This window comes from Gallus gallus, chromosome 7, assembly GCF_016699485.2.
Source record: "Gallus gallus isolate bGalGal1 chromosome 7, bGalGal1.mat.broiler.GRCg7b, whole genome shotgun sequence".
NCBI lineage: Eukaryota > Metazoa > Chordata > Aves > Galliformes > Phasianidae > Gallus > Gallus gallus.
In genome coordinates this window covers 5,661,539-5,686,851 of record NC_052538.1, presented here as the reverse complement: position 1 = coordinate 5,686,851, position 25,313 = coordinate 5,661,539, and the positions used below count along the sequence as shown (strand labels likewise).

Sequence of the window (25,313 nt, the reverse complement as noted above, 5' to 3'; positions counted from 1 at the left end):
AGAAGAACCAACTCTGTACCAGCTGCACTTGTCAAGTGCCATCTATTCACTCTGTAATTTTGTCCATGTCTGTTTTTGAGCCATGACGCCTCATTAGATCACGCCTATGTCACTCCTCTAGTATTCTCTCCAGGAAGGCCAGTCAGGAGGCTTTTGGGAACTCTAGATCAGGCTTCTGCTTTCCTGATGCATCCAAAATTTTCTCTGCAAAAACAACACTGGCAAGACTTCATGATGTTGCCATGTGCCAAGTATACTTCCTAGATCATTTCAGTCGATATGCTCGGTGTGGACATAAGGCTGGCTGCTTTAATTTCCAGGATTAAATATTTCTGATCACCAATCCTTTGTTCTGTACATATTTTTAATGAGATTACAGGCTGTTTTGGGGGGGGTTTCTTTTTTTTCCCATTTTAATTAATGGCTTTTACTTTTGGAGGCTGTTTCTTTCTCTTCATTATTTATCCCAGAACTGGAGGCTCAGCCAGCAGCAGTACCTACCCAACTGCCTACAAAAAGCTTCAGGCTCAAGAAAACACATAAGATCCTTTTAAAATTGTTGTTAATAACTGTTTGTGGTCACTGGGATCCTGCCAGACTCTGCAATTTTCCAGGTGGTCTTTTGCTTCAGCCCCAGATCTCACAGCTAGCTAATGCCCTGAACCTCTCCAGTTTCTGGAAGCCAATAGAACATCCCAGTTTCCAACTTTCTCCCTGTTGGTTCCAGTTTCACCTCCCACCGACATACTCTGCAATGAACATCTTGATGAATTCCTAGAAACACATGTTGGTGGTCAAGGTGGGTACATGCAGCTGGCTCTGGCTTCAGTATCAAGGTCTGAAAAACAAGCAGTAGTTGAAGGATGTGGAGAGGCATGTGTGTAAGTACCCCCTGACCCATGGATCCAGTAGAATCAGCTGCAGAAACCTCCATCAAATGGCACAGAAAAGCTGCAGGTCCCACAGCCCTATATTAAACCTGAACCTCTAGAAACTGTAGCTTTAGAATTAAGCCCTTTTCACAACCAGCATCTTCCTCTCACCAAAGGCGTCTTACAGCCCGTAGTCCAAGGCAACTCATGGATGGATAACGTGACAAATGGCCATTTCATCAAAAAGCAGCAGTTTGTCATGGAGGCAAGAGAAGAGTCTACTGACTTCAGCATTATAAAGTACAATTAACTTTGTGCCTGGAGCACAATTTAAGCTCACATAATGCAAGCACTCTGGGTAGGCCGAAACTTTTTTGCATCTCTCTTTTCTCTTCCCCTGTTCCCTCCAGCCTTTAAATAAACAGGTCCTTCTTCCCCAGAAGTTACTTTATGGTGCAGCAGGGTAGAAGTCAGGAATTAAAAAAAAAATAATAATAAGAATCAGAAGAATTTGAAAACTCAGACCCTTTCTCCACTGCATCAGCCTTGCATTTGTTCAATCCTGACACCTAGTGGGCATTGCCACCAGTGGGATGCAGAAGTGGCGAGCCGGGCTCACAAATATCCTTAGCAGCATCCTTAGCAGCTCAGCATTATCTACCAACTGGCTGCTGCAAGGGATGTATTCCATCCTCAGCACAGCTGTGTTTCCTTAAGTAGTCCCAAGCCTCTGTGCTGAATTTGCACTTGTAAATGTATTGAGAACTGCACATTCTGTGGTAGAGTCGAGGCTGAAAAATGCTCAAGTCCTGACATCTCACTGCCCCAAATTAGGAAACAGGCTCAACTATGAAGGCCTATCCTTCATTTCAGAGAGATCGTCCAAAGGTCAACCCAGTTTGTCACCCACCTGAGATTAAGTTGCTGACAGTAAGGTGTATGCCAGGAAATCTCCACATTCCTCCCTGATGAGAAATAAGCTTCTTCTGAGCATGGGCTTATTTCCCCCAGCTGTTACTCAAGATGATCTCCACCTCTGAGAACATTTCTAGACTATTTTCATGTAGCACCAAATGCCTCACAATCGCCACTAATTCCAGCACGTGATGGCAAAGAGAAAGTCCAGGAAATGAAATGAAATGCTGTGCTGCCCTGGAGCACAAATCCCCAGGTGTCTATCTCATAGAATCACAGAATTATTAAGGTTGGAAAAGACCACTAAGATCAACTAGTCCAACCTATCACCACCATGTCCACTACCTCATGTCTCCCTAGGTGTTGATGGAAGGGCAGGAAGGGCACTGAGACCCCTCCCCCCCAAGTAACATGTGTAGAGTACATGTAAAGACCCAGATGAATCACAGAGTGGTAAAGCAGCAGCTGCCAACAGTCATCCTAGTGAAAGCCCCCAGATGCTGGCAAATGGCCTAAGCATGCCTGTTACCAGGTTGAAACCACCAACCTAAGGGCCCAGAGAAGCAGTGGAAGAGTGAGCATAGAACCTGATGTGTTCCTGTGTGACCTGATCCAGCTGTGCCTGCTCTGGCAGGGGAACTGGACTAGATGATCTTTCGAGGTCCCTTCCAATCCCTGACATTCTGCAATTCTAAAAGAACCAACTGCCAGGAGTGAAGGTTTTGTTAGATTTTCATTGAGAATAAAAAGTCAACATTTTTCCTTCTTCCACGGGGACAAACTGAGATGCTGAGGAGAGAGGCCGTGGAGAATAGAGCATGCAGATGCAGAACAGAGATTTTGACAGTATGTCAAAATATTTCTTGGGGCAGGAGTGCAAAAAGGGCTGGCCCCCTCTGACATGGGCGTTTTTGGAGTCTGTCAGTGTACTTGGAGGCTGGGAGCCCACTGGAGTGATGACATGACTGAATGCAAACAGCATCAGGACCCTGGTATGATTTAATGCGTCAGTCCCGGTGAGATTTGCTCTTGGACATGGATGTGGCTTCTCAGAACAGACTCACAGATATGGGAGTTGGAAGGGAACACCCATAGCAACTATCATTAGTATGTTGGAATAACAAGTGCTTGAGTCAGCACTGAGACCACGGAAGACTTGAGTAATGCAGACAAAATATTACTCTGCAGCCCCAGAGCAACATTTGCACAGCAGATGTCACATCAGCTTCTGAGTGTGAAGGTATTTGCATATATACAGCATGGAGATTAAAGTACCTGTGATCCATTTTTCTGGGGAAAGTAAAAAAGTGTTTGCTTTGCAAACTTTGCAGGGAAGTGCACGTAGATGATTAGCATACAGGTGACCCTGTGCAGTGGAGAGGGGTGGCCTTTCATTGCAGTTTATACATCAGTCAAGAAGAAATATTACAGCCCATGCATGTGTTACCATGATGCTTGACTGCAGATCCTGCCCTCACGACCAAGGGATATGACTGCAAAGTCCTGCCTTCAGAGAAGTTTTTGCTCATGGTGGAGTCAACATCCCTGGAGGTGTTCAAGAACTGTGGAGATGTAGCACTGAGGGATGTGGTCAGTGGGCATGGTGGGGGGTGGGCTGGTGGTTGGACTGGGTGATCCTTTTCCAACCTTAATGGCTTTATGATTCTGTGACACCCACATCATCAATGCTAAAGGATCAGAAGACCTTTCCTACTCATTCATCATGAGGGTCACATCTGGAGGTCAAAGGCCACCCCACTCTTCATTCTTTAACACCTAGGATTTTTTAGCTCAGACAAAAACTGCGTGTGTATAATCTAAGTGTCCTATGCATCGCAGTAACAGTGTACTGGCAGTATATCCCATGAGTGATGGACAGATCCCTGCCACTGATTTTTTTTTGTCCTAATTATAACCAGAGAACAAACTAGATTTTCATTCTTCATGGCAAAGACTTAAAAAAAAAGAAAAAAAGCCAAGACACACAGCTCCTTCCTAAAGGACTGCAGAGGGGGGACACATGCACAGAGTGCAGAGACAGGGACAAGACTGAAAAGGCTTGTTTTCCAGAAGAGAGACACAATGAAGTAACCAATGAAGTAACCAACCATTGCAAAAACTTACAAGTACCTGGAGAGCAATGCAGAACACAAAGATGCAATAGCAATCCTTTGATCCTTTAATATCATTGCTATGAGATGGTACAATGCATACTAGACAGTTACATTAGGTGTCTGAGACAGTCCTTCCGATGAGCTGTAATATGTCAGGACACTATTGACTGAGCAGTGCATCCATTCAGCACCCGATGAACTCATCCAATGGCCAGTTGGCTGTAAAGCAGAAGGTGATTTTAAGGAAAGACTCACTTCATCACAGAATAGTTTTTCCTGAAAAAGAGAAGGAAATTGCATCAGGTTTGCTTTTCACATGTTGCATCCTTCAATCTTGATATTCTTCATTCTCCAATCTCATCCAAGAAAAGGAGGTGGGGAGAAAAGTCGTAGCTCAAAATTTGTCTGCTTAGCAGAATTAACCAAACATCCACAGCCCAGGAAAAAAAGGGTATTCAGCTTCACTGAATTGCTTATTAATTTATTTATCATCACAATCATATAATGAGGGATCTGTTTTGCATACGCAAAACACCACGTGTCCAAAAATGTCACATTAATTGCTAATCAGTGTTTAAAAAAGAGAGAGAGAGAGAGATAAACCCAGGCTGGTTGAAAAAGCGTAAGTGTAAGCAATACAATGGATACAAACGAACTCATATTGGAGAGTCTCAAAAGCAGAGGTGGCTGAGGTTATAAGCAGGTGTATGGTCTTCTGAGAAATGCATTTGAGTTAACCATGCACAAAGGAATCTGAGATTTGTTTTTCTAAGAGGACACGTGAGTGCCTCTACCGCACTCTGTAGCCTGCACTGTATCTCCATCATGTTTGTAACCATGGCAATGTGAAAATTCTCTGGAAGTCAATTTTATGGGTAAGATTGGTGCCAGAAACAAACGTTCACACATGTGGTAGTGACAAAGGGTCGGAACATATGAGAGCATGCTGTCTTCTCTCCTACCGCCTGTCACAAATGCCAGGTTAGCACCCAGAGCTCTGCAATCACAGACTCCAAGGCAAGAGGATTACAATGGCTGCCTGTCATTAGGAGGTAAATGGGCCTAGCTCTCGCTCTCGGAGCTGATCTGGATGTGGAGCTCATGCATTACACAAGAGATCCCCTTCTGCAGGGGTTTCCCTTCCCTCTACGTGTCATTTTTTTTCCCCCCACAAAGCAACAAGCTGCTTTCTGAGAAGTGGAGAAAGTGGGGTGGATGCACAGAGAGGGAAAGGAAGTCTAATACAAGTCATGAAAATATAAAAATTGAATTAAAATCAGACGGCTTTGTAATAAGAACAAGGGGGATAAAAGTTTTTGGTTCTGTGTCCCAGGAGGGCTATGCATGCTGCTGCACTGTTGCTTTTCTGGAAGTAGGAGAAACAAGGACCCAGTTCACTCTGAGATTGGGATCCTCGATTTCTTGGGTATGAGCAGAAGAGGCCCAATATTACCAGTTATTCTTTCACTGGAAGAGCCCTAACAGCCAAGGATGACAGTCTATTGACTCTGGCTTGTGCCAGGCCAACTGCCACCATCACATTCCAGCCAGCTATGCCACGTGAGAACTCAGCCAGAGGATCATTTTAAGAACATGTAGAAAACTCCAGCAAGAAATCACAGCCCTTTGTCTTTGTGCAGAAGGAATCCTACTGTATGTTAAAACAAACAAAACTCTTTCCCTGTGTGGTTGCTGTGTGGACAGCAAGAGAAAACCAGTCTTAACAACCTCCACATTTAATGCAAGCAGTGACATGCTTTATTTTCCTGCTCAAGGAAACCAAGCACTGCTGGTGACTGCAGACATAAGCCACAGGCTGGACTGCACCTCGCTCTACAGGCACATGGCTGGCAGAGCTAGATATGTGCTATATCCAACCAACGACCTTAACACTTGTTGCGGGCTCAGGTTGTTAAGCTGTGATAGCTTTGCACAGCAGCTGGCTCTCCTGCTGTCACTTGCTCATGTGCCCAAGTTATTTGTTGGAGAGGCCGGTCCACAGCATGACAAGTAATACTCACAGTCTCCCCAGTTCCAGAGATGCACTAGGAAATTAATCCAGAAAATCTGATTAGCATTTGTCAATGAAATAAGCTCTTTAGTTCTTTCCTATGCAATTTGATAACTCCTGGCTGGCAGCAGCAGGTCAGTAGATCTGAACGCTGTAGACCTGAAAACGTTTTTTATGTAACAGTTGCATTGATTTTTTTTTTCCCTCTTGAATATTTGGCACATTCAAATAAATAAAAACAGAGAGACAGAAAGCACCTGTGAGACCATTTAGCCTAGCTTCCTGCGTATACTCTGGCACAGGATTCTCCTGAAATAATTCCTGCAGCCAAAAAAGAAGAGATGATCTACTTCAGACAATGCTAACTCCAGCATGAAACATTCTTTCAGCAGCTTGCCTTAGCAATTCTTGCAGTGGTCAGTTACCCACACTGTTGCATAAAAAAGAATCACATTTCATTTCTTACCTGAACTTGTCTAGCTTTGCCTGTCAACAACAGGTTTATTGAGTAAGAGATGAAAGTCTTCTATTATTAAATCCGTTTCCCCAGCCTCCTCCAAAATATTCTCATCTGAGAGAACATGCCAGCTGAGCTACTGCTATCTCAAAGCACAGCATGTATTTCCCATGACCTTGCAAGCACGGTCATCATAGATGGGCTTGCAATACTGCCTGCCATGATCACACAGTTCACCAAAACACAGGAGAGAAAAGAAGTCATGAATAACTCTCCTTGACTCCAAACGCATAAAATAATTTCGATGTGTGTTGGATGCGGAGTGCATGCCAGAATGCCACTGCATATCATCGAGGAAGTTCAAAAGCATTCAGAAAAGTCAGAGATCCCTGTAAGAGGAATAAAACCAGCACCTTTACAGGCTCATGGCTAAACCAAAATAGCATATGGATTTAATGAAAGTATTTTTACAAAGACCTGACTTAACAAAATGACTGTTTTCCTTCAGTGTCTATTTTCTATGAGAGTAGGGGCACGTCTGCTTCAGCACACACAGATTTGCCACAGATATGTTTATGAATAACATGCTGTTGATGAGTCACCACTGCTAGATAACATCTAAAACTTTCACATTTCAAAGGCAGGAGGCCTGAATTGAGCTCCACACACGTAGCATTCCATTCTGTAGTCAGTCTACAGGGACGAACACCTGCTAGTGAGTGTGTGAAACCCTTCTGATTGCACAGACACAGTGCTAAATAATTCCTCTCCCTTTTCCAACTATTTTAAATCAGTTTAGCATGCCTAAGCATGACATTCATTCTCTGTTGCTACAATGCTTTCAAAGACACTTCCCTTTTTTTCACTCCATAAAATGGTAGCTAACGCACCAACAGAAATGAGAGCTTCTCCCACACAGAGCTTCAGAAGTGGCTCAGCTAAGGTGGTTTGTGTAGGTTAAGCTTTGCTAGCTCCAGTGAATCCTCTGTACCTTTCACTATCATTCCAAACATCAGCTCCAAACATCTCCATCACAGCTTTTCTACAATAAATACTTGCCACAACACTCCAAGTGTACTGTTTTTTGGATGCCCCATCCCTGGAGGCATTCAAGGCCAGGCTGGATGTGGCTCTGGGCAGCCTGGTCTGGTGGTTGGTGACCCTGCACATAGCAGGGGGGTTGAAACTAGATGATCATTGTGGTCCTTTTCAACCCAGGCCATTCTATGATTCTGTGATCCTATGATACTCACCTAAATTGCATTATTCAACCTTGCCAGGGCTAGTATAATCAGGTTTACGCCAGTCACCATTGCTGCGGCCTCTTCCCCTTGATGAGAAGGCTTCAGAAAATGGAAAGAACATGGAGACATGCGTGAGTGCTGCATGCTGTCAAGAATGATTTTTTCAGCATTCTGCACATCAAGACAACCGTAAGTTTGCACACAAGTACAGGTTATGAAAACACAAATCCATCAATTCTGAAAACGGCTGCAAGCTTATAGCTTCAGCACTGCCCTATCTTGCAGCCCCATGCCCTCACCACTTTCTCAGTGAGATGCACCCCTACAAAGTAAAAGAAGCTGGATGTGACCTGAGCAAACAGCTGGCCTTTTGTATTTTCCTCTTCTTCAGACAGATGGCCTTCGCATGGCCAGTCCAAATGGCAAACCCACCTGTGCCAGGAGTGTTCAGCATGGCTTACCTTCGGAGCGACTGCTGCCTCGCTTCCTTGGGTCCGTCATCAGCATATACGTCATCTGTAAATTAAAGCAGTTTCTTAAAAAACGAAGTTGGTACCTAATACCTTACCTCACCTTTAGTGCAGATACAGCCAAGAGAACAGGACTCAGAGAGCTGAATTAGTTTGTTCCAGCTACACAGGACACCTCTTTGACTCACCGAACTACTGTTTTTAAAGCTCCCTATATTCTTATTTTATAGGTAACTATCTCAGTAGTATGACCTTAACCTCAATCACAACTCCCCTCCTACCCAAATACCAGCAGCATTACATCAACATCATTCACAGTGAGCCAACCTGAGATCCCTTTAACTGAGTTACAACCCACAGAACAAGAGCTGCAGTGCAGCCCTCTTCAGAAAGACTTTCTTTTTCATGTGCAATAATTCTCTTTAGCATTTATTCCTTATTAAATTTGTAGGAAATACATCCCCCAGCAGGAATATTGGCAGCAGCACTGAATTTTAAGTGACAGTTAAAGAAGACTTGCAGGAAGATCTCTGCTTGTATAAGCAAGTGTTTATAGTTAGTGCCCAATTAAACGAGAGTTATGCTTAACACAGAGGACAGACTGAACATGCATAACTACTGCACATATTTCAGTACTTCACACAGTGTCTTTCTGCTCTGCAAATCAAGAATTCCTGTGGTGCATTTACTATCTCCATCTGAGTAGAGATTCTGAACAAAAGCTGGCAATTCAAATAAAGAGAAGACAACATGGAATCCTTTGCCACATGCAGCTTCCGAAAACAAAAATGCTGTCCATAGATCCTCTGCCACCTTGCTTGTGAAACTAGCTTCACTCCTTGAATATAATCCTCAAGCACAGTACTCACTGCAGGCCTGTGATGTAAGTGCAGGCATGCAACTTCAAGAGTAAGTTCAAGGAAAAATTGGATACTGGTACAATCTGAAAGCAGCTAGCAGGGATTTACTGATTGGGTCAGCATTTAATCATATCTTAAAAACAGGATGAGAGCTCAAAAGGAAAGATGAGTGGATCATAAATCTCAGAGGAGCAAACCCTCTTCACCTATACTATGATTACATGCTCAGCTGAGGGATTTGATAACAGAGCCAGAATTTGTTTCTGTCTGTAAGATGTGCCAATCACTATTCACCAGGCACAGGCATGGTGTATATTTCAATGGAGAATGAGTGTCAAATTTGGTGGATGTGCCAGACTGTCACAGAGATTCACACTCCATTCAGGCATCCATCGAGCAAGGTCAAGCCTCTCATAGGAAGGAACGTGAAGCATTAGAGGAAGCAATTGGATTTCAAATCACAAACAGCTTTATGCTGAAAACTTCCAGTTGCCTCTAAATAGATGTCAGAAGGTTACTAGACGTTTGAGTAAGGACAGAAAAAAGACACCATGGCACGTGCCACCATTGGGATGGACAGTCCCCTGGCAACATGACAGCACGTAGAAAAAATACTCAAGACTTCAGTGACTGTTATATTTTGGGTGGGACATAGTTGTGAATTATGGGCAAATTCCATGCCCCCTCACACCTCAGTTTTTCCACTGCCAACGTAGGAACACTGCTAAGTGACATGATACGTAAAAGTCCTTGAATTGCTGTTTCTGAGGGTCAAAGCCAGTTGTAAAGCTTGACTTGACGTTCAAATACCTGACTTCTCTTTGAAAGAGGATAAGCAGAATTTTTATGTTCCCAGGTAGCAAAAAAGCAGTTTTTCACTTCCTTACCTCCTCACTGCTCATCGATTCAGAGCTGAATGTGCTCTGATGGCATCGCACAATAACATTCACAATCTGCTCACTGGAGACTTCTACAACACTTTTGCAGACAGCAGTTGGCTGTAACAGATAAAAATAGAGTGAATCTGGTGGAACAAAGCTACAGGGCAAAGCACTTCATGGGAGTTTAGGTGGGAAATCTTTACAGGGAGTTATTAATCACATTCCAAGAGGACAAAATTGAAGGTACATGCCTAACAAATTTTGGGAGCAGTCTGCAGCCAGGTCAGTGTATTTTAGCAGTGTATAACTTCACACAATTTATTGATCCATAATTGCATATTACCCGCATGAAGCTTTGAACCTGCCAGTGTTAGGAAAAAAAGTTCTCCCAAACCTTTTCATGGCTGAAGCATCACCAATCACAAACAGAAAATCTACGCGGGGCTATGCTGATGGCAGCTCTACCTCTAGAAGCTGAACAACGGTTAAAGAAGTTGTCTATCTGATTTGACAGAAGCTCTGGCAGAGCCTGCACCCAAAAATCAGGTCAAGTATCAGTTTTACCATCCTCTTAACTTGGAAAAGCAGCTATGCTTTCCTTCCAGGATTAGTTCGCAAAGCACACAGACACTTTCACCTCATGCCCTTGCAAGGCAAGCATCCACTTGTTTCAAGCTCAGAGCACCTCATGTATTCCCCTGTGGTCAGAAATAAGAGTTTCTCAACATGGCCCCTTCCCGTGTAATACCCACTCTATTCTGCAGGTTGTATTTGGGCTTTTTGTGACTTCTCAGGGCCAATCAGCACTGTTTCAACCTATCCAGAGAACACCCTGCACTGAGGGCAGCTTCCATTTACACCAGAGGCACTTACCACAAAAGGCCCTACTTTGAAGCCACATGTAAATGGGTCTCTTCCTGAAGCTTTTGTGCATTCGGTTTCACGAATACTGAGCTGCAGCTCTAGTCTATAATCATTGCTGTTCCACATGTCAACCTGGTAAGAGGAAGACCAAATCAAGCAGTGCTTGTTAAGCAAATCACAGAACTGCAAAACATGGACTTGGTGCAGCTTGCAGAGTCACTATTTGTCTGCTCCTTATGCAGAGCACTCAGCCGGAGGGCAGATATTCAGCTGCACTGAATACCTCCATCAGATGGAAACCAGATTTTTTTATGCCCAAAGCAAAATAGTTAGCTGGAGGTATTTGAAAAACACCAGCTCTTTTCTGAATTAATTTTTGAGCAAAATCTTTAAGCACATCCATCAAAGTCTTGCATTCTAGGGGTGGTCAATTTGAGCTCCAAACGTGCTTTTAATTAAAACTGAACATACAAAGAATATTTAAAGCCATAACTTCATACAATGCCTCAGACCACTCTCTTCCAAGACACATCAGAGAACTCCAACTAAATTTGCATTTCCAAGGTAAAGCAAAAAAAAAAAAAAAAAAGTTTTCCAAGTCAGCAAAGCATATTTAAGGTAAAGGATCTCAGTTGTTTGCACACTCACGTGTCTAACGTGGCTCCTGACAACACCATACAGGTTTGGGCCCCAGGTCTGAGAATTGATCCTTGCAATAGAAGCATTGAGAGCCTCTTCTGTGACAGGGAGTTCATAATCGTACACTGGAAATCCTGAGGCAGACACACAGTTCCATTAGAGTTCAGAGTTTTTTCTTAGCTAAGCCATATGAAAAATGACTGAAAAATTCTGAACATCTTACCTGAACATGTGAAAATGCTCAGAGCGAGGACAAAAATCAAGCTCCTCATAGTGTGCCTCTCAAAATCCTCTGGTGTTTTCCCCATCTAAGCAAGAATGTCCACTGCATATTCCTGTCTTTATATAAATGCAGCCTTGATACTATATCTGACCTTCCTGTGTTCAAGCTCTGCTACAAACATTGCACTTTAAACAGAATTGATCTGAGAGTAAATATTTGCTGTCAGCTTTTCTCCATTTAGCAGCAGTTCTCTGATAAGAGATGGACTGCTGTATTTTTCCTTAGCACTGTCATTAAAAAGAAGTGCTTGATACCTGATAGCTCCACAGGCAGTGGCAGAGCATCATCATTTTTTTCACTTTTAGCCATGAGTTTTAAGGTGAAAGCTGGTGAAGCAACACCTTCCTTAGTCCCTTACCAGCACCTTTGTGTCCCAGGCACAACAGAAAGCACTTAGGAGCTGGAACTCCCCATCTCCTAAGAACAGAATGGGAGTCCACGCACCCAGACATGGCTGCCATCATGACCCATCAGGACAAAGCACTGACCACATCCTCCAGACACAGGGCACAGAGCAGACCCCTGGGACACCCCAGGCCCATTTGCCTTATAAACGCTTTGCTAATTAGCACACGCCTGAGGAAGTCTCACATTGCCCTGACCTCTCTGCTAAACCTGAGCCCTGCTAACCAAACGGGTGTCTGTGACAGCTTGGTTTCCCTTATCAGATCCTCCTAATGCTCAGCACTCACTCTGTGCAAGAAATGAATAGGATTTTTGAAAAATTACAAGATTTCCTCAGTATGGAAAGCTTTGTAAAGAATCACAGGGACAGGACAGACCTGACACCTTAGCTTTTAGCTAACTGAAGCCAAGCTGCAACTGGTCAAGGTGTTCTCTGTACCCTCTCCAGCACAAGGCATTCAGCACTTGCTAGTCTCACTTTCCAAGTGCAGGCAACATACTTTATGGCTCTGCCAGACATTGTGTCCTCTCCCCCACTGCCAACACCAATGAGCCAGAACTGGACAAGGCTGCTTTGGGAGCCCCACGTTGGTCACCAAGAATTGTTCTTCCTATTGGGGTTCAGGCCCAGTGCACATAGCCAATAAGCAGATTCAGAATCCACACAGAGTCTCTATTTTAATTCTGAGTGGAGTCAGGTCCTTGGCCATCCTTCACAAAGCAAGCACAACCCCAAACAGAAGTGCAGTTATTTATATAGTGCTGTTTACAAAACGATTTCCCTTTTTTAATCTCTTACTCTATTGCAACTTTGCTGCATGCGTGCATTATGGGGCTTGAAGACTCTAGATCTGGGAGGAGATTGCTGCTGTCTCATTTTAAACTCATCTCAATACTGATGAGTGTGTTTTTTAATACACAGTTAGGCCTTAATGAACCAAAACGTCACTTATACAACCATTCCTTATCCGCTCTTGTTTGCTTTTTCACTTGACTTTCCCCATATTTGTGATTGATTGCTTATACTTTCTTGACTACAGGTTGCCCCTTTGAGGCTACTGTGTCTACTTGCTTGTCCTTGGTGGACTGCATTAGGATTAAGATAGCCTTCAACATCCATTCAATACTCAGCAGTGTCAATATCACGCCTCCCTACCATTCATAACTTGTGCTACAGCAGTGGCTACATATTCATGTGAATCATGTGGATACATACATTCATGTGAAAAACCTCCAAGTACTTGCAGTCAAAAAGGAGAGATACTCCTACCTTTATTCAAAGCAATAGTCACGTTCCAAGCAATGCTGAAAGAACAAGCAATTAATCTCCTCCTCAGCCCAGGCTTTGCACTCCAGAAGTGATAAATAATGATGTTGCAAAGCTAAGCCAAGCAAAGTCATCAGAAGAGTTCCTCCTGTTCCTGGCTCTGACCAGGGATATCTTCCAGATGAGCCAAATGCAGTTCACAGCTGTGACAGTTCAACGGTGCTGATATACCCGTGCTGTCATTTCAGAGCATTGCCACAGTTTATTCTTCCTTCCTCGACAAAGAACACAGTTGTTGGGAGCTCTTTCCTTCACACAAGAGGTCAGCTTGCAGGATGGCAGACAACTGCAAGGCTGCACACTGGAGGAATCTGACTGTTTGGATGGCAGATGGTTGGATTCTGGTAGGTACAGAAGTGCTGCCTATTGGTTAGAGGGGACCTCCTGTACTTCAGTTTGTGTGCACTGCCTCTTGACCACTGGAAAGAGCCTGGCTCCTTCCTCTCTGTACCACCCCCTTCAAGTGTTTATAGACATTGACAAGATCCCCCCTGAGCCTCCTCTTCTCCAGTGCATGGCTAACGCCAGGCACCTTAGGGCAGGAAGGAGGGAGATATATCTAACTTAATGTACACTGAAAACAGTTACGCACCATTGAATAAAAGAGAACATCAGAGTTTTACGACTTCTCTTATATGGCTGTTTTCAGACCACTCTCACTCTCAGCTGTTCCCAGACTACTGGGAGAACAACCATTCTGAAATTTTGATTATCACAATATACATTTTCATTAAAAATGTAAATTGTGCAGCACTGCTACATCTGTACTCCTGAGAACACTCCAAACAGCATTCCAGCCACTCAGGAACTACTCCCAGTGGCTTGTTTCCTGGCAGATAGAAGTTAATGATGTCTCCCTAGATAAAAGAAAAGCTGGCAAATTGCATTTTTTTTTTTTCCTTTTCCTAGCTCTGGCACTGGCAAAATCAAAAGGCTCCCTAAAAGTTTTTCTCTGTGATTAACTTGTTTCTCACCTATGCAGAAGCCTAATTGCTGCTTCAACTGTAGGTGACAGCAACAGGAAAAAGTCTTCCAGATTTTGCTCAAACCAACAAAGACTTTGAGACCTGAGCCATAGTTCATAGACACCAACAGAAACTCAACTTTGACTCCCTTTGGATCTTGTTTGTCCCTTGAGAAACTAGGAGGTAATGTTACAGCCAGTGCGCTGTTCATGGGTTGTCAGCTCTTGCCCACTTGGGGCATCTGGGATGGAGGAGAACAAGTCTTTCTTTTTTCCCATTTCTCTAATTGCTCCCACACCCTCCTGAGATGGTATCCTATGCCACACTGGCTGCATTTCTTAGTGCCGTTTCTAAGCTTTCTAAAGCATTAACAAGACTACAAGATTTGATGGCCAAAAGGACAGCGAAGTGAAAACAAACAAACATAGTGACACCTCAGCTTCCCACACCCACAGTGGTAAGGATGGAAACAGATCCATCTTGTAAGTTCAGATCTTGTACTAGGGTAGTTTCATGTTTTGCAAGATGTGCTGTAGTTCCAGGGAACTCACTGAGCTGTTCTGTCTCAGGACTGAAAGCTGTAGGAACTGATGTCATCAAAACAATTTACAAAGATTAAATTCAATAAACGTGTAGAGGCAGTGTCCAAACCCTTTTGCACTGTACTCCTAAGGTGCACCATCCATACTGGTCTAAGAAATGCAACATAAACCTGCACAGTTTTTACCGCTGTTGCTGTGGACTTTGAGAGTGAAGCAATAGAAAGCACACATTGCAGCAAACAAAACCTCAACACTACACACTGGGTGGTTGCTCTTCAACATCACAGCCTGCAGCAGAACCTCAGAGGTGTCTCTTCGTTCCCTTGAGCCTTTGAAACGTTAAATATTTATATTTCCTGTTTCTGCCAGCTCAGCAGTAATAGTTCCTATGGGGTCACTGGTTAAATGCTGTAGTTGGTGCAAGACAAACGTTACCTCCAGCCTCAAAGACCATTACCTGGAAAGCCAAAGAAAGAGAGACATCTTCCTTGTTTTGTTGTTTTTTTTTTCCCCCCCCCACATTTTGCTGACCATACTGATAATTTTCAAGGCTTTTTTTCCCTATCCCAAACATTGTATGTATGTGTTCATCTGCAAATATCTGCCCATCAGTTCACCACCCTCTTCATTCCTGCTTCCAACAGAGCTGAGCAAATATTTCCAAGAGAATTCTGTGTTTCATCACTTGCAAGCTCTTCTAGGTGCATGACTATCCCATCAAGTTTATTTAAATGTACAGCACACTGTTCCAAATCACACCTTGCTGTACTAGGTCTGCCTGGGATAGAGTTGGTGTTCTTCATTGCAGCCCACATGGTGTTGTGTGTTAGTGCATTAAGTTTTACAGTTTCACTTGAGCACGAATACTAGGGCTCCATCTTTGCTTACTAAACAAGCTGTCACAGCGATTGTTTCATCCTGTGTCGGGAGAGTGACTGAAATTTGCTTGTACTGTGGTCCTGTGCTGTTACGTCCACTGAATGCATTCTCAGAAGACAACCTGCTGCTGAACCTTGGACTCTACAGGAGAACCTTGATTTAGGGTTAATCCCTGCTCTCTCTCCCTTCTTACACTCCTCAAAAAAAAAACAACCAAACGACCAACAACATAAAAAACTCCAAGCCAACCCCGCCCCACTTTCTTTTCTGGAAACGTTTAACCAGGAAGGAGGTCTACTGGGCACTGTGGCAGCCCCATTCTTGCTGCGGGGCTCCATCCATCCATGCAAAGTCACACATCTCTTTCAGCCTCCTTTCTTCAAGGCAGGAGGGAGCCAGGCAGGCTCCTTCCTTCCTTCCCCTCCTCTCTCTGGAGGACATCCCCACTCCTCCCAGTCCCCAGCTGGGGACTGCCCAGAGCAAGGGACTATGGCTGAAGGAAGCCAGGCTCAAGGCTTGAGTTGTCCAAGGATTCACTGCCACAAAGGAAAGGCACACACACACACAAGGTGGAGAAGCAGGAATAGGTATCCCGAGTGTTTTGTTCTTTCAGACTTTGTCTCAAAGTTACGTTCACCATTTCACAAAGGAATAATTCACTGTGAGTTCTGGCACGCATCCTGCAGGTTTTATAAATTAAAGTTATGTACAGAAAGCACGTTTTTCACATCCTAGATATACAAATGTCACACAAGAAATAGTTTCTAGAAAGTAAACCGATGTTAACCATTTATGATGTGATCTACATACCACAGAGTACTATGAAGGTCTTGCTGCGTTCTTCCTAATCCTTCTTACAGTAAAATACTGAAATAACTATATATACATAAACTAGGAACGCTACTATTTGTAATGCTCTATACCCCAGGACTGTGCAAACCAGGGTGTACAGTAACATCAGGAAAGGTCAAGCAGCAAGAAATAACTAGTAACCCTTATCAGTTTTCCCTGGAAAACTATTGCTTTTACAGCTACAAACAGGGCAGCAGCTTCTGCAAACAGTGAAGCAGGACACAATCTGGAGTGTTTTCTGGTATGTAAGAAAAAGGGGTCAGATTTAAAGTTCTCCCTGCAGCATGCATGCGTGTACTGGCCTCTTTGATCAGCTTGCTGTACCTCAGTCAGCTGCACCTCAGAGGTAGAAACATTCCTCCAAAACATCCATACTTTATATCCTTCTGTTGCCCTGTTGTGCTTTTTAACCAGGCAGTAAATAGCTCTCTTAGCACTAGATGAGTTGTTTTGCCATAGGAATGTTCTGCTTCCAGAGAAATTCTCTCTCCACCTACCTAGCTAGTCACCTGTGTATATCCTGCCTCATATATTCTGCCTGACGCTCCTCAGACCACCTGTATGCCATGGTAAAGCATATGGACTAAAGGAGCCATTGTGAGATAAGGAAAAATACGTCTTCAGAACCAAACCTACTGGGTGATTGTTTCTAGACGCTGGAGATGAAGATGAATACAATATTTTGCAAGGTAAATGAATGGCATTTGGATCCCTTCAGCTGCTAATGTGCCTGGTTACACCACACAAATCAGCTGCTATTTTAGAAAGAAAACAGCAAGAGCAGCCAGATCATAGCAAGTATAACAAAATTTAAAGCTAGCCAACAATCTCTTCACAACTTGAAATCCATAATGCAAACATCTGCAAATAGATGCTTGAAAGAAAAAACAAATTGCAGTGCTCCAATCCCAATCATAGAAACAAGTAAGGATTATACACGAGGCTTTTCAAAGGTATTTCTACATGAATTACATCCTTTCCATGCATTATTGTAACAGTTGATTTTCTGCATTGCTAGCTACACAGTTACAGGTAGAAGAGGGAAGTTAGCACTGTTCATGCGCAGTCCAAGGAAAGGCTGTTGGGCCTGAGATGCCAGCATTACAGACTTTAGCAGATAGACTGTACAATTAACAAGCTAGAGATGGCTACTACATGAAGGAGAGGAAAGAGAGATTTATTAAGACAAGCAATTGGTAGCTAAAGGAAACCCATGAATTGATTCCTTCAAGTGAAATTCAAAAGCAGTGATTACAGCAGCAGCAGTACACTTGGAAGTAAGAGTGAATTTTAGCAGAAGCTGATAAGAACTATCTTCTGTCATTGAATTTCTGGGAAAGCAAGGGAAAATGAGCTTGAGTAACTCAGGAGTTCTGACAGGAGAGAAACAGTCTTAACGTTTTACCATCATCGTCCAACAAGCTGAAAGGGTTATCTTGTTAAAAACAAAACTGAGACACTGACGCTCCGGTGAGTTGGTGACTGTTTGCATGGTGGATACAGACAGCTCTGAGATTCTGGGTGAATCGGTACCTGTGTGAGCAAAAGAATAAATTCAGAGATTGCAGATTTGCTTTCACCCTTATGATGCCCACTTGGAACCTTGGATGTCTTGCACACCACTTTGAATCAATCAACTCCCTGCATCACATATCATCATAGAATTGTTTGAGTTGGAAGGCACCCCTAAAGGCCATCTAGTCCAACTCCCCTGCAATGAACAGAAACACCTACATCTCCATCAGGTGCTCAGAGTCCTGTCCAGCCTGACCTTGGGTGTCTGCAGGGATGGGGCATCCACCATCTCTCTGAGCAACCTGTGCCAGTGCCTCACATATTATGTCTTCGCAGAGTAGCAATTTGCTCACATCCAGGTAGTCACCTAGACATTTTAGTGGGTGTAAGCTGGAAAGGGACTCCATCTTTTCAAGACACTGATTAGTAACAAGAGGTCACTTCCACAAGCTCTGACATAAACAGGTAGGAAGGGCCTCCACAGAGAGACCAGTTCTGTCTTTCCATCACCATTATGAATACAAGACCAAATATATCTAAAAGACTGTTGGTTACTTTTAGCCAAACTGGGTTTTGAAAGGTCCCAAAGCAGACTGCTTCATGGCATTACAACTGATGTCAATGTACTGCTCAAAAGCATTTCCTGTCGCTTAACTTAGAACTGCCCTGCTGTGAATTAGGCCTGTTGTGTGTATAAAGAATGTATGGTTTCCTTCCGTCTGCAACTTTGATCTGAGCTAGCCCAGTTTTAAGCAGGGTTTGGATCAAAGTGTTCCTTCCAACCACAACTATCCTATGATACTACAGCAGCTGAAGATAATGGTCATCTCCTCAGTTCTTTCCTAGGCTAATTAATTCCCTCCTTTCTAGATTGTTAAGACTTCCATTAGTTTAATATCATGAATGCAGATAAATCATTCAAGTCAGAGAATGGATTTAAAGAAGGCTTACCCTGCTCAGATATCTGCTTTTCAGTCACATTCATTTGATTTTGCTGGAAATCTCTTTTAGGAGGCCTTTCAAATCAGAGAGCTTAAGAATTAAAAAAAAAAAAAAAGTCAATCAAACTCATTCCAGCAGATGATTGCAGCTCAGGTTGGTAGAAAGAGAACAGAACAAGCAAGCAGTTTTAAGTACCTTAAAATACCACAGAACAAACATACCCTAGAAGATGTCATACAACATCAGCAACAATGAGCATAAAACCCCTAATCTGAACTCCTGCTTACCTGGCTACCCTGTGGGTGCCAGCCATTAGTTAGATAGCAGTAATTGACTGCTCTTTGTATTCAGTAGTCGCACCACAGCAGTGAATGAAGCAGCATTAATATTGCTTTTCACACAAAAGTAATGCTAATAAGTAATACGAGTTACAAGAAATTGCCTTGCAAAATATTATCTCAAATACAGTAGTACTTGAAAAAATGCTTTCAATTACAGTTTTCAGCTATTCAGTTAATGCGGTGAGCCCTAATACATATGTAATTTAGTTATTTAACAAGCAGGCATCACAACAGCTAAAAGCTCCAAACTATATCCCATCTCCTTTTGCTCCTTCATAGCAGAGATGGGTGATCAGTGTCATTTTGTGGACCCAAAGTTGTTTTTTTTAATATCCCTTTCCTTTAACACCTGCAGTACAGGTACAGAGATGCCAAGCTGAGGAATAGTTTCTAGCACCACAATTTAGGGAAAGTAAGATCTTATTCCTTTAGGAAGTCATAGGAATTTTTCAGGAAAAAAAAAACCCTTTGGAGAAATCTTTCTCACACATGCAGCTGCCTTCAAATTCTACAGCAATGCAGATGTACTGTCAGAGAAACAACAGCATAAAGGCCATCTTGAGCAGCCCCAGAGGTGGTATTCACTAGACGACCCTGACCAAGGCCTTTGGCAGAGATCCCTGTTACAACCTGGGCTAGAGGCTAAACTTGACAGAACATGTGTTTGAGAAGGGTATATTCTGTGTAACGCTTCTTCTTCCCATCAGTGTTTCAAGGGTTGTATAAACAGCTGAATGCTGCACTTTTATGGACAGTTGGCTTTACTGCTGTCCATCCAATCGAGGGTACTGAAAAACACTTCTCCAATGCTAGGTAAGCATCTTTCTACTTCATTTTCGAGCACAATATGAAGCTACGTGTAGAATCAAGGGTGCAAAGGAGCACGTTAAAAAAGCACCATGAAAATGGGGTCCTGGCGGTAGCAACAAAGAATACAAATGATTTGTTTTCCAAGTGGATCACTATCTGCTTTATCAGACACAGGCACATCCCCCAGAGCAGAAGGAAACACAAGTACCTTTGCATCCAGTTGTCTAAATCGATGCACCATCCTGAAAAAAGACGACACAGAAGAGAGGGCTGAATCCAAATACTAAAGAAGCCTTGGCTAACCACCCTACCTACTCCTCATTGGCCAAGAAGTGTTTACCTACACTTCGTGTTTACTGTAAATACATACAAATCATTGTTAACACTGCACTTTTACATTTTTCTTGTCAAGGCTCTTCCACTTCAAATTTAAAACATCAACTGTTGTTTTTAAACACGTTATCCAATGCTGAGTGCTTTTGTGTAGACTTAACATATTTGTAAATGGCAATATCCACAGCAGGGACAGAGAAGTATGGAAGGCTCTTTTTTTTCCCCACCAATTCTTATCAGCTCTTCTCTTACATTTGATTTAGGGAAATTTTGAAGCTCCTGGACACTGGCTACAAAATTAAGTCATCATACATAGCAGGTCATGTTGCTGTTTTCCAGCTTGCTCTAGTTTCCCTTTGGTCTTATACTATTAGTCTGAAACTGCTGGGATTGATCCCAAAGATAATCAATGCATCACAACTTGGAAGTCTTAGCATTTTACCAACCAGCCCAATCAACTACTTCTGAAGCCAATGTGCAGCAACTGATAGAGAGAGAAAAGAAAAGAAAAAAAAGGAATCATCTTATCAAAAAATAAAAAGGCAACTTTACACTGGGTTTATTCATATACACAATAGTTTGTAAAAATTTAGAGCTGCTGAAAGCTTGGGATCACTAAAAATACTCAACAGAACGAAGACAAAGAAGGGTAGACATACTCTTCTGAGGTATCACTGGCTTTGGTATTGATTTTGACAAGGTAATTTTCTTTCATGACAGCTTCCCATGACAGAGTTTCATTGTCTTCATTTCTTGAGCCTGGGAAATGTACATTAAAAAAACACAGAAAAAACACTAAATTCAGTCCATTTGTGTCCCTACTGGCAAGATGCACAAAGGCTGGGTTAGTGCTTGCTAACTATTACTTTCTCTGCATAGAGACCACTCACAGCCCTGCTTCCCACGTCTGAGAATGTTCTGGTACCTAATGCATTATACTGTATGCTCCTGTCTATCAGAATTGGTTAAAAACCACAACAACAAAAACAAACAAAAGTCTCTCTGAATTTTTTGAGTTTGTTAGTGCTCTGTGAAACTGCAGCCATTTCAGCAAGCATAGGACACTCCAGAAAGTTCCGATGTGGGTTTCAACTTTGTTTGTATTTACTGTTTCTACATTTTCCCATACTGGATTGTTAAGAATAACATCTGTTAGGAACGTGTATAACCTACCATTCAATCCAAACATTTCAAAATGCTGTAATACTGTCTTCTCTAAAAAGCATCTCCTGCTGATGCTGTAAATTAAAGAACGACAAGGAGCAAGACAAACTTGGAGGCATCAAAGTCCTCTAGGACAATATTTCTGCATCTTATCTTGTTCCAACTGGATTAGCTCAAACCATATGGGTCTTAGTAACGACAAAATTTAGCTGAGTTTTCCCATTCAAAAGCCAGGATAAGGCCTGTATATCAATTACAGACACTCTTATCTGTTGGCAACTCCAGACCAACTGCAGCTCTCTGAAGAAGCACCAATGTTGATGTAACCTCAGGAGCAATTAATTCAATCACAGAGGTGTGCAGCCAAGAGCCAACAAATGATCTAAGCCCTGATTCCTCTACACAGTGCTGCTCTGACCTCACAGTCTCAGTTTTTGTCCCAGATACCAATTGGCATTTATTCACCTGAATCGCAACCAGACTATTTCTGTAAGCATTAAGTAGGGAAGCAGGGATTTTGCAAGTCAATCCAGTAGTGTGCTTTCACCATGCAGTTCTCAGTTCCCATCAACACGTCAACTAAAGTGACATTCTGGCTTTAATTAATTCTTATATTTGCTGTCACTACAAGATGCACAACTGTGCATCATCTGTGCAGAAATATCTGTTAAACAACCTTCCCAGAAAGGGGAAGTGGACAGCCAAAACCATTTTAGTCACTACTAAGGAATTTTATAGCCCTAAGATACGCAGCCTTTGTCCTAATGAAGTAACAAATGCTGCCTGTGCTGCACAGCAGAAGTCAGGATGCTGATGGAGGGAAATAAGTCTGTCAATTAACTCAACTTATCTCTCCTCTGCTTCTAAACGGCACTTAATAATTGAAGACATTCCACTAGTTGAGGAAAAAAAGCTTGTTAAAACAATTCATATCTGTGCCCTCTGATAAAGGAAATAAGGGGATTGCTAGAGAACTAAATAATTCCTGTGTTTTTGAGGTGGTTTGCCCACTTTACTGGCCCTCTGGGCACGGACAAGTCTCTGAAATTCATTTAATCACATGCTAACAGATGGAAGAACCTATGAAGAAAACAGCTGTCAGGCTGCCCTTGCAGCTAATAGCTGTATCAGCTAGTAGATAGAAAGGAAAAAAGAAATTCCAGGAGGTAGAGTAGTAACTGGAGACTAAGGCCACCTCTTGTACAAGTTACCTCAACATTTAGAGCAGAGAAAGTCAGGCATCAGTGCACCTGGGAACCATGCAGGAGGAACACCCTACCAGAACCTGACCACAAAAAGTTTATTTTCTTTGTGCAGAACATGCAGATGACTTTCAGCAGCTGCAGCCTCTGAATGAATTTATTCAGTGCTTGTATGGCAAACAGATATACAGATTGTAAGGTAAATAGGTATACAGGTATAGGACCAGAGAGATTATCACATTACAAAGGAGTAATGAAATAAAGAGTTTACCCATGTCCTGGGCTTGTGAAAGGGCTCTAAGAGGAGTGGTGTCCAGATAGATATCCTTCTTCCTTGGGAGTCAGCCCTTAAATGGGGTCTAGGAGGACTGGAGCCTGGCTCCACCCCTTCTGGTCACTCAGATGAAATTGCGTTCACCTGTGCCCCTGCAGCTGACTCAGCACTCACCTCAGGTGGTCAATCAGAGGTTCAGGCCATGATTCAACAGTTCCCATACAGTGCTCTAACACAAAAAAAAAACTTTCAAAGCTAGCAAGCACCACAGGCAGTCCAAAATGATACAATTAATTTGAAGACTTAAGTGATTTATACACATTAAGTAATTCTGCCTCAGAGGACAGGAAAACACTGAATAACTCTGGCACAGTTCTCAAGTGGAGCAGGTATCATGATAGAGCTCAAAAGCTTTCTAACCAGGCCAAATCCAAAGCTACTGAGGGACAGGGAGTGAAAATCACAACAAAAGCAACATTTTTGAAACCTCCTGTTAGAATTTTAGCATAAGATGTTAGCAGTATAATTTCCCATATCCCAGACAGAGCACAACTTTGAGCTGAATGAAGATTAGAGCTGAAAAGAAGCTGAGGCTTTGATTTGTATCTTATCAAAAAGATTTCCAGTGGTTTTGCATTTGATGGAGAACACAAATGAGCTGCTCTTCATTTCCACTCCATCCACCCCCTCAAGGGTCTACACTGCCCTTGAGTATTTCCTGCCCAAACTACATGGTTTAAGCACAGCACATCATGAAAGAATTGCAGTGCATCTGCCACAGAGCTGACTTTCTACAAGTAAGAAATAGTCCTACTCACAACAAATAGATGGCTCTTTACTTTCATTCTTACAGCAGCATTTAAAACATTTCCTCATCACCATGAATATGTAGGCAAAGATGACAAAAGGGAAGGGTATGGTCAAGCGACTGCAGTATTCCTGAACCAAGAAGTAACGCTGGAACTTCCAGACCTGGTCATTGTTCTCTTGTACTGATCCAACAGTGTAACTGACAGGCAAAGAAGGAGAAAACCCAGACATCATTAGCTATTGACCAAGGAACTCCATCAGAGGCAAGTTACACAATATTTCTCTTTATTATACTAGGACGTGTTTTTGTAAGGTCATCCTGGAGCTGGTCATCTTCACTAGTTAGAAGGCTATTGAGTTTGTGTACTCCTTTTCAGAGCAATCTGAAAATGTATGGAACTAAGACAGGAGAGAAAAAAAAAAAGAAAAAGTCAAAAATAAACTCAAAAATTAGAAACAGGGAGAAAATACTCCACACGTTTTCACTACCTTACCTCTAGGCAATTTTCTTTCAGTCTAAACACATGAAACACATGAGAACAGAACACTTCACTGCAAGATACTACATCCCATTAATTCACCAGCTAACATCTTTCTAAGAAAAAAAAAAATAGGCCACTTACAAAAAAAAAAGAAAAAACCCTTGAAATTTTTGTTAGAGGTATTAATGAGAGCTTTTGGCATGGATCAGACCTACTGTACTACTACTTACTGTATAAGTGTTGCATGATCCCAGCAAAGCTAAAGCCATAAGAGCAAACAATTCACAGAGTGCCAGAACTTCCATCGTTGTCATTAAATGGTAAGTGGGTGTTTTCAAAATGCCTGTGTTGAGATCCTCATGGACCCTTCCATGAGATAACACAGGAGCTTAACTGGCAAGAGTGCTGGTGGATATTATCTGTTGTTTCACATAAATACAATCCCAAATTTCAGAACTATCAGTCCAAATGGATGAGTTACTACAGTAGTCTTTTTACGATAGTAAAGCTGTGGTTTTATTAACTGGAACTGCTGTGTGATGTGTGAGGAGTGCCTGAGGTCCCTTGGTTAGTTCAGCCTGGAGCAGAGGAGGCTGAGGGGAGGCCTCATGGTGGCCCACAGCTCTTCCCTCCACCTGGTGATTACTAAGAGCTGTTTAATAGTTTGCAAATGACACCAAGTTATTAGGAAGTTTTGATCTGCCTGGGGGTAGCAAGGCCCTACAAAGGGATCTGGACAGGCTGGATCAGTAGGCTGAAACCAATGAGATGAGGTTCAACAAGACCAAGTGCTGGGACCTGCACTTTGGCCACAACAATCCACCATCTACTCCCACATCTGCAAATGAGACATGCACTCT

General features: G+C 42.7%; 2 protein-coding genes across 5 annotated transcripts in view; both read right to left on the bottom strand.

Moving 5' to 3' along the window:
• Nucleotides 1–3,943: 3,943 nt before the first annotated feature.
• SPP2 (secreted phosphoprotein 2) lies at nt 3,944–11,713 on the bottom strand. Of its 3 annotated transcripts, none has more exons than NM_001389344.2 (7): nt 11,551–11,713; nt 11,337–11,461; nt 10,698–10,820; nt 9,831–9,941; nt 8,075–8,129; nt 7,623–7,712; nt 3,944–4,177 (listed from the first exon to the last, which is right to left on the bottom strand). In NM_001389344.2, the coding sequence occupies exons 1-6, from the start codon at nt 11,633–11,635 to the stop codon at nt 7,633–7,635; spliced, it is 579 nt and encodes a 192-aa protein (NP_001376273.2). In that variant the 5' UTR covers nt 11,636–11,713; the 3' UTR covers nt 3,944–4,177; nt 7,623–7,632. The 3 variants fall into 3 exon arrangements, with proteins under 3 accessions (NP_001376273.2, NP_990499.5, NP_001376274.2); NM_001389345.2 differs by lacking the exon at nt 3,944–4,177 and adding an exon at nt 5,633–5,946; NM_205168.5 differs by having other exon boundaries at nt 11,337–11,560.
• A 4,587-nt stretch (nt 11,714–16,300) lies between these two features.
• Nucleotides 16,301–25,313, bottom strand: part of TRPM8 (transient receptor potential cation channel subfamily M member 8) — a 75,712-nt gene continuing 66,699 nt past the window's right edge. Inside the window, exons 22-26 of one of the 2 annotated variants that reach the window (NM_001007082.2) lie at nt 23,980–24,170; nt 21,181–21,280; nt 20,397–20,430; nt 19,047–19,127; nt 16,301–18,113 (exon numbers count right to left, since the gene is read on the bottom strand). In NM_001007082.2, the coding sequence (NP_001007083.2) occupies nt 19,077–19,127; nt 20,397–20,430; nt 21,181–21,280; nt 23,980–24,170 (376 nt within the window). In that variant the 3' untranslated portion in view covers nt 16,301–18,113; nt 19,047–19,076. Of the gene's footprint in view, nt 18,114–19,046; nt 19,128–20,396; nt 20,431–21,180; nt 21,281–23,979; nt 24,171–25,313 lie in introns of those variants that run through there. The other variant, XM_040703388.2, reaches the window with a different exon arrangement.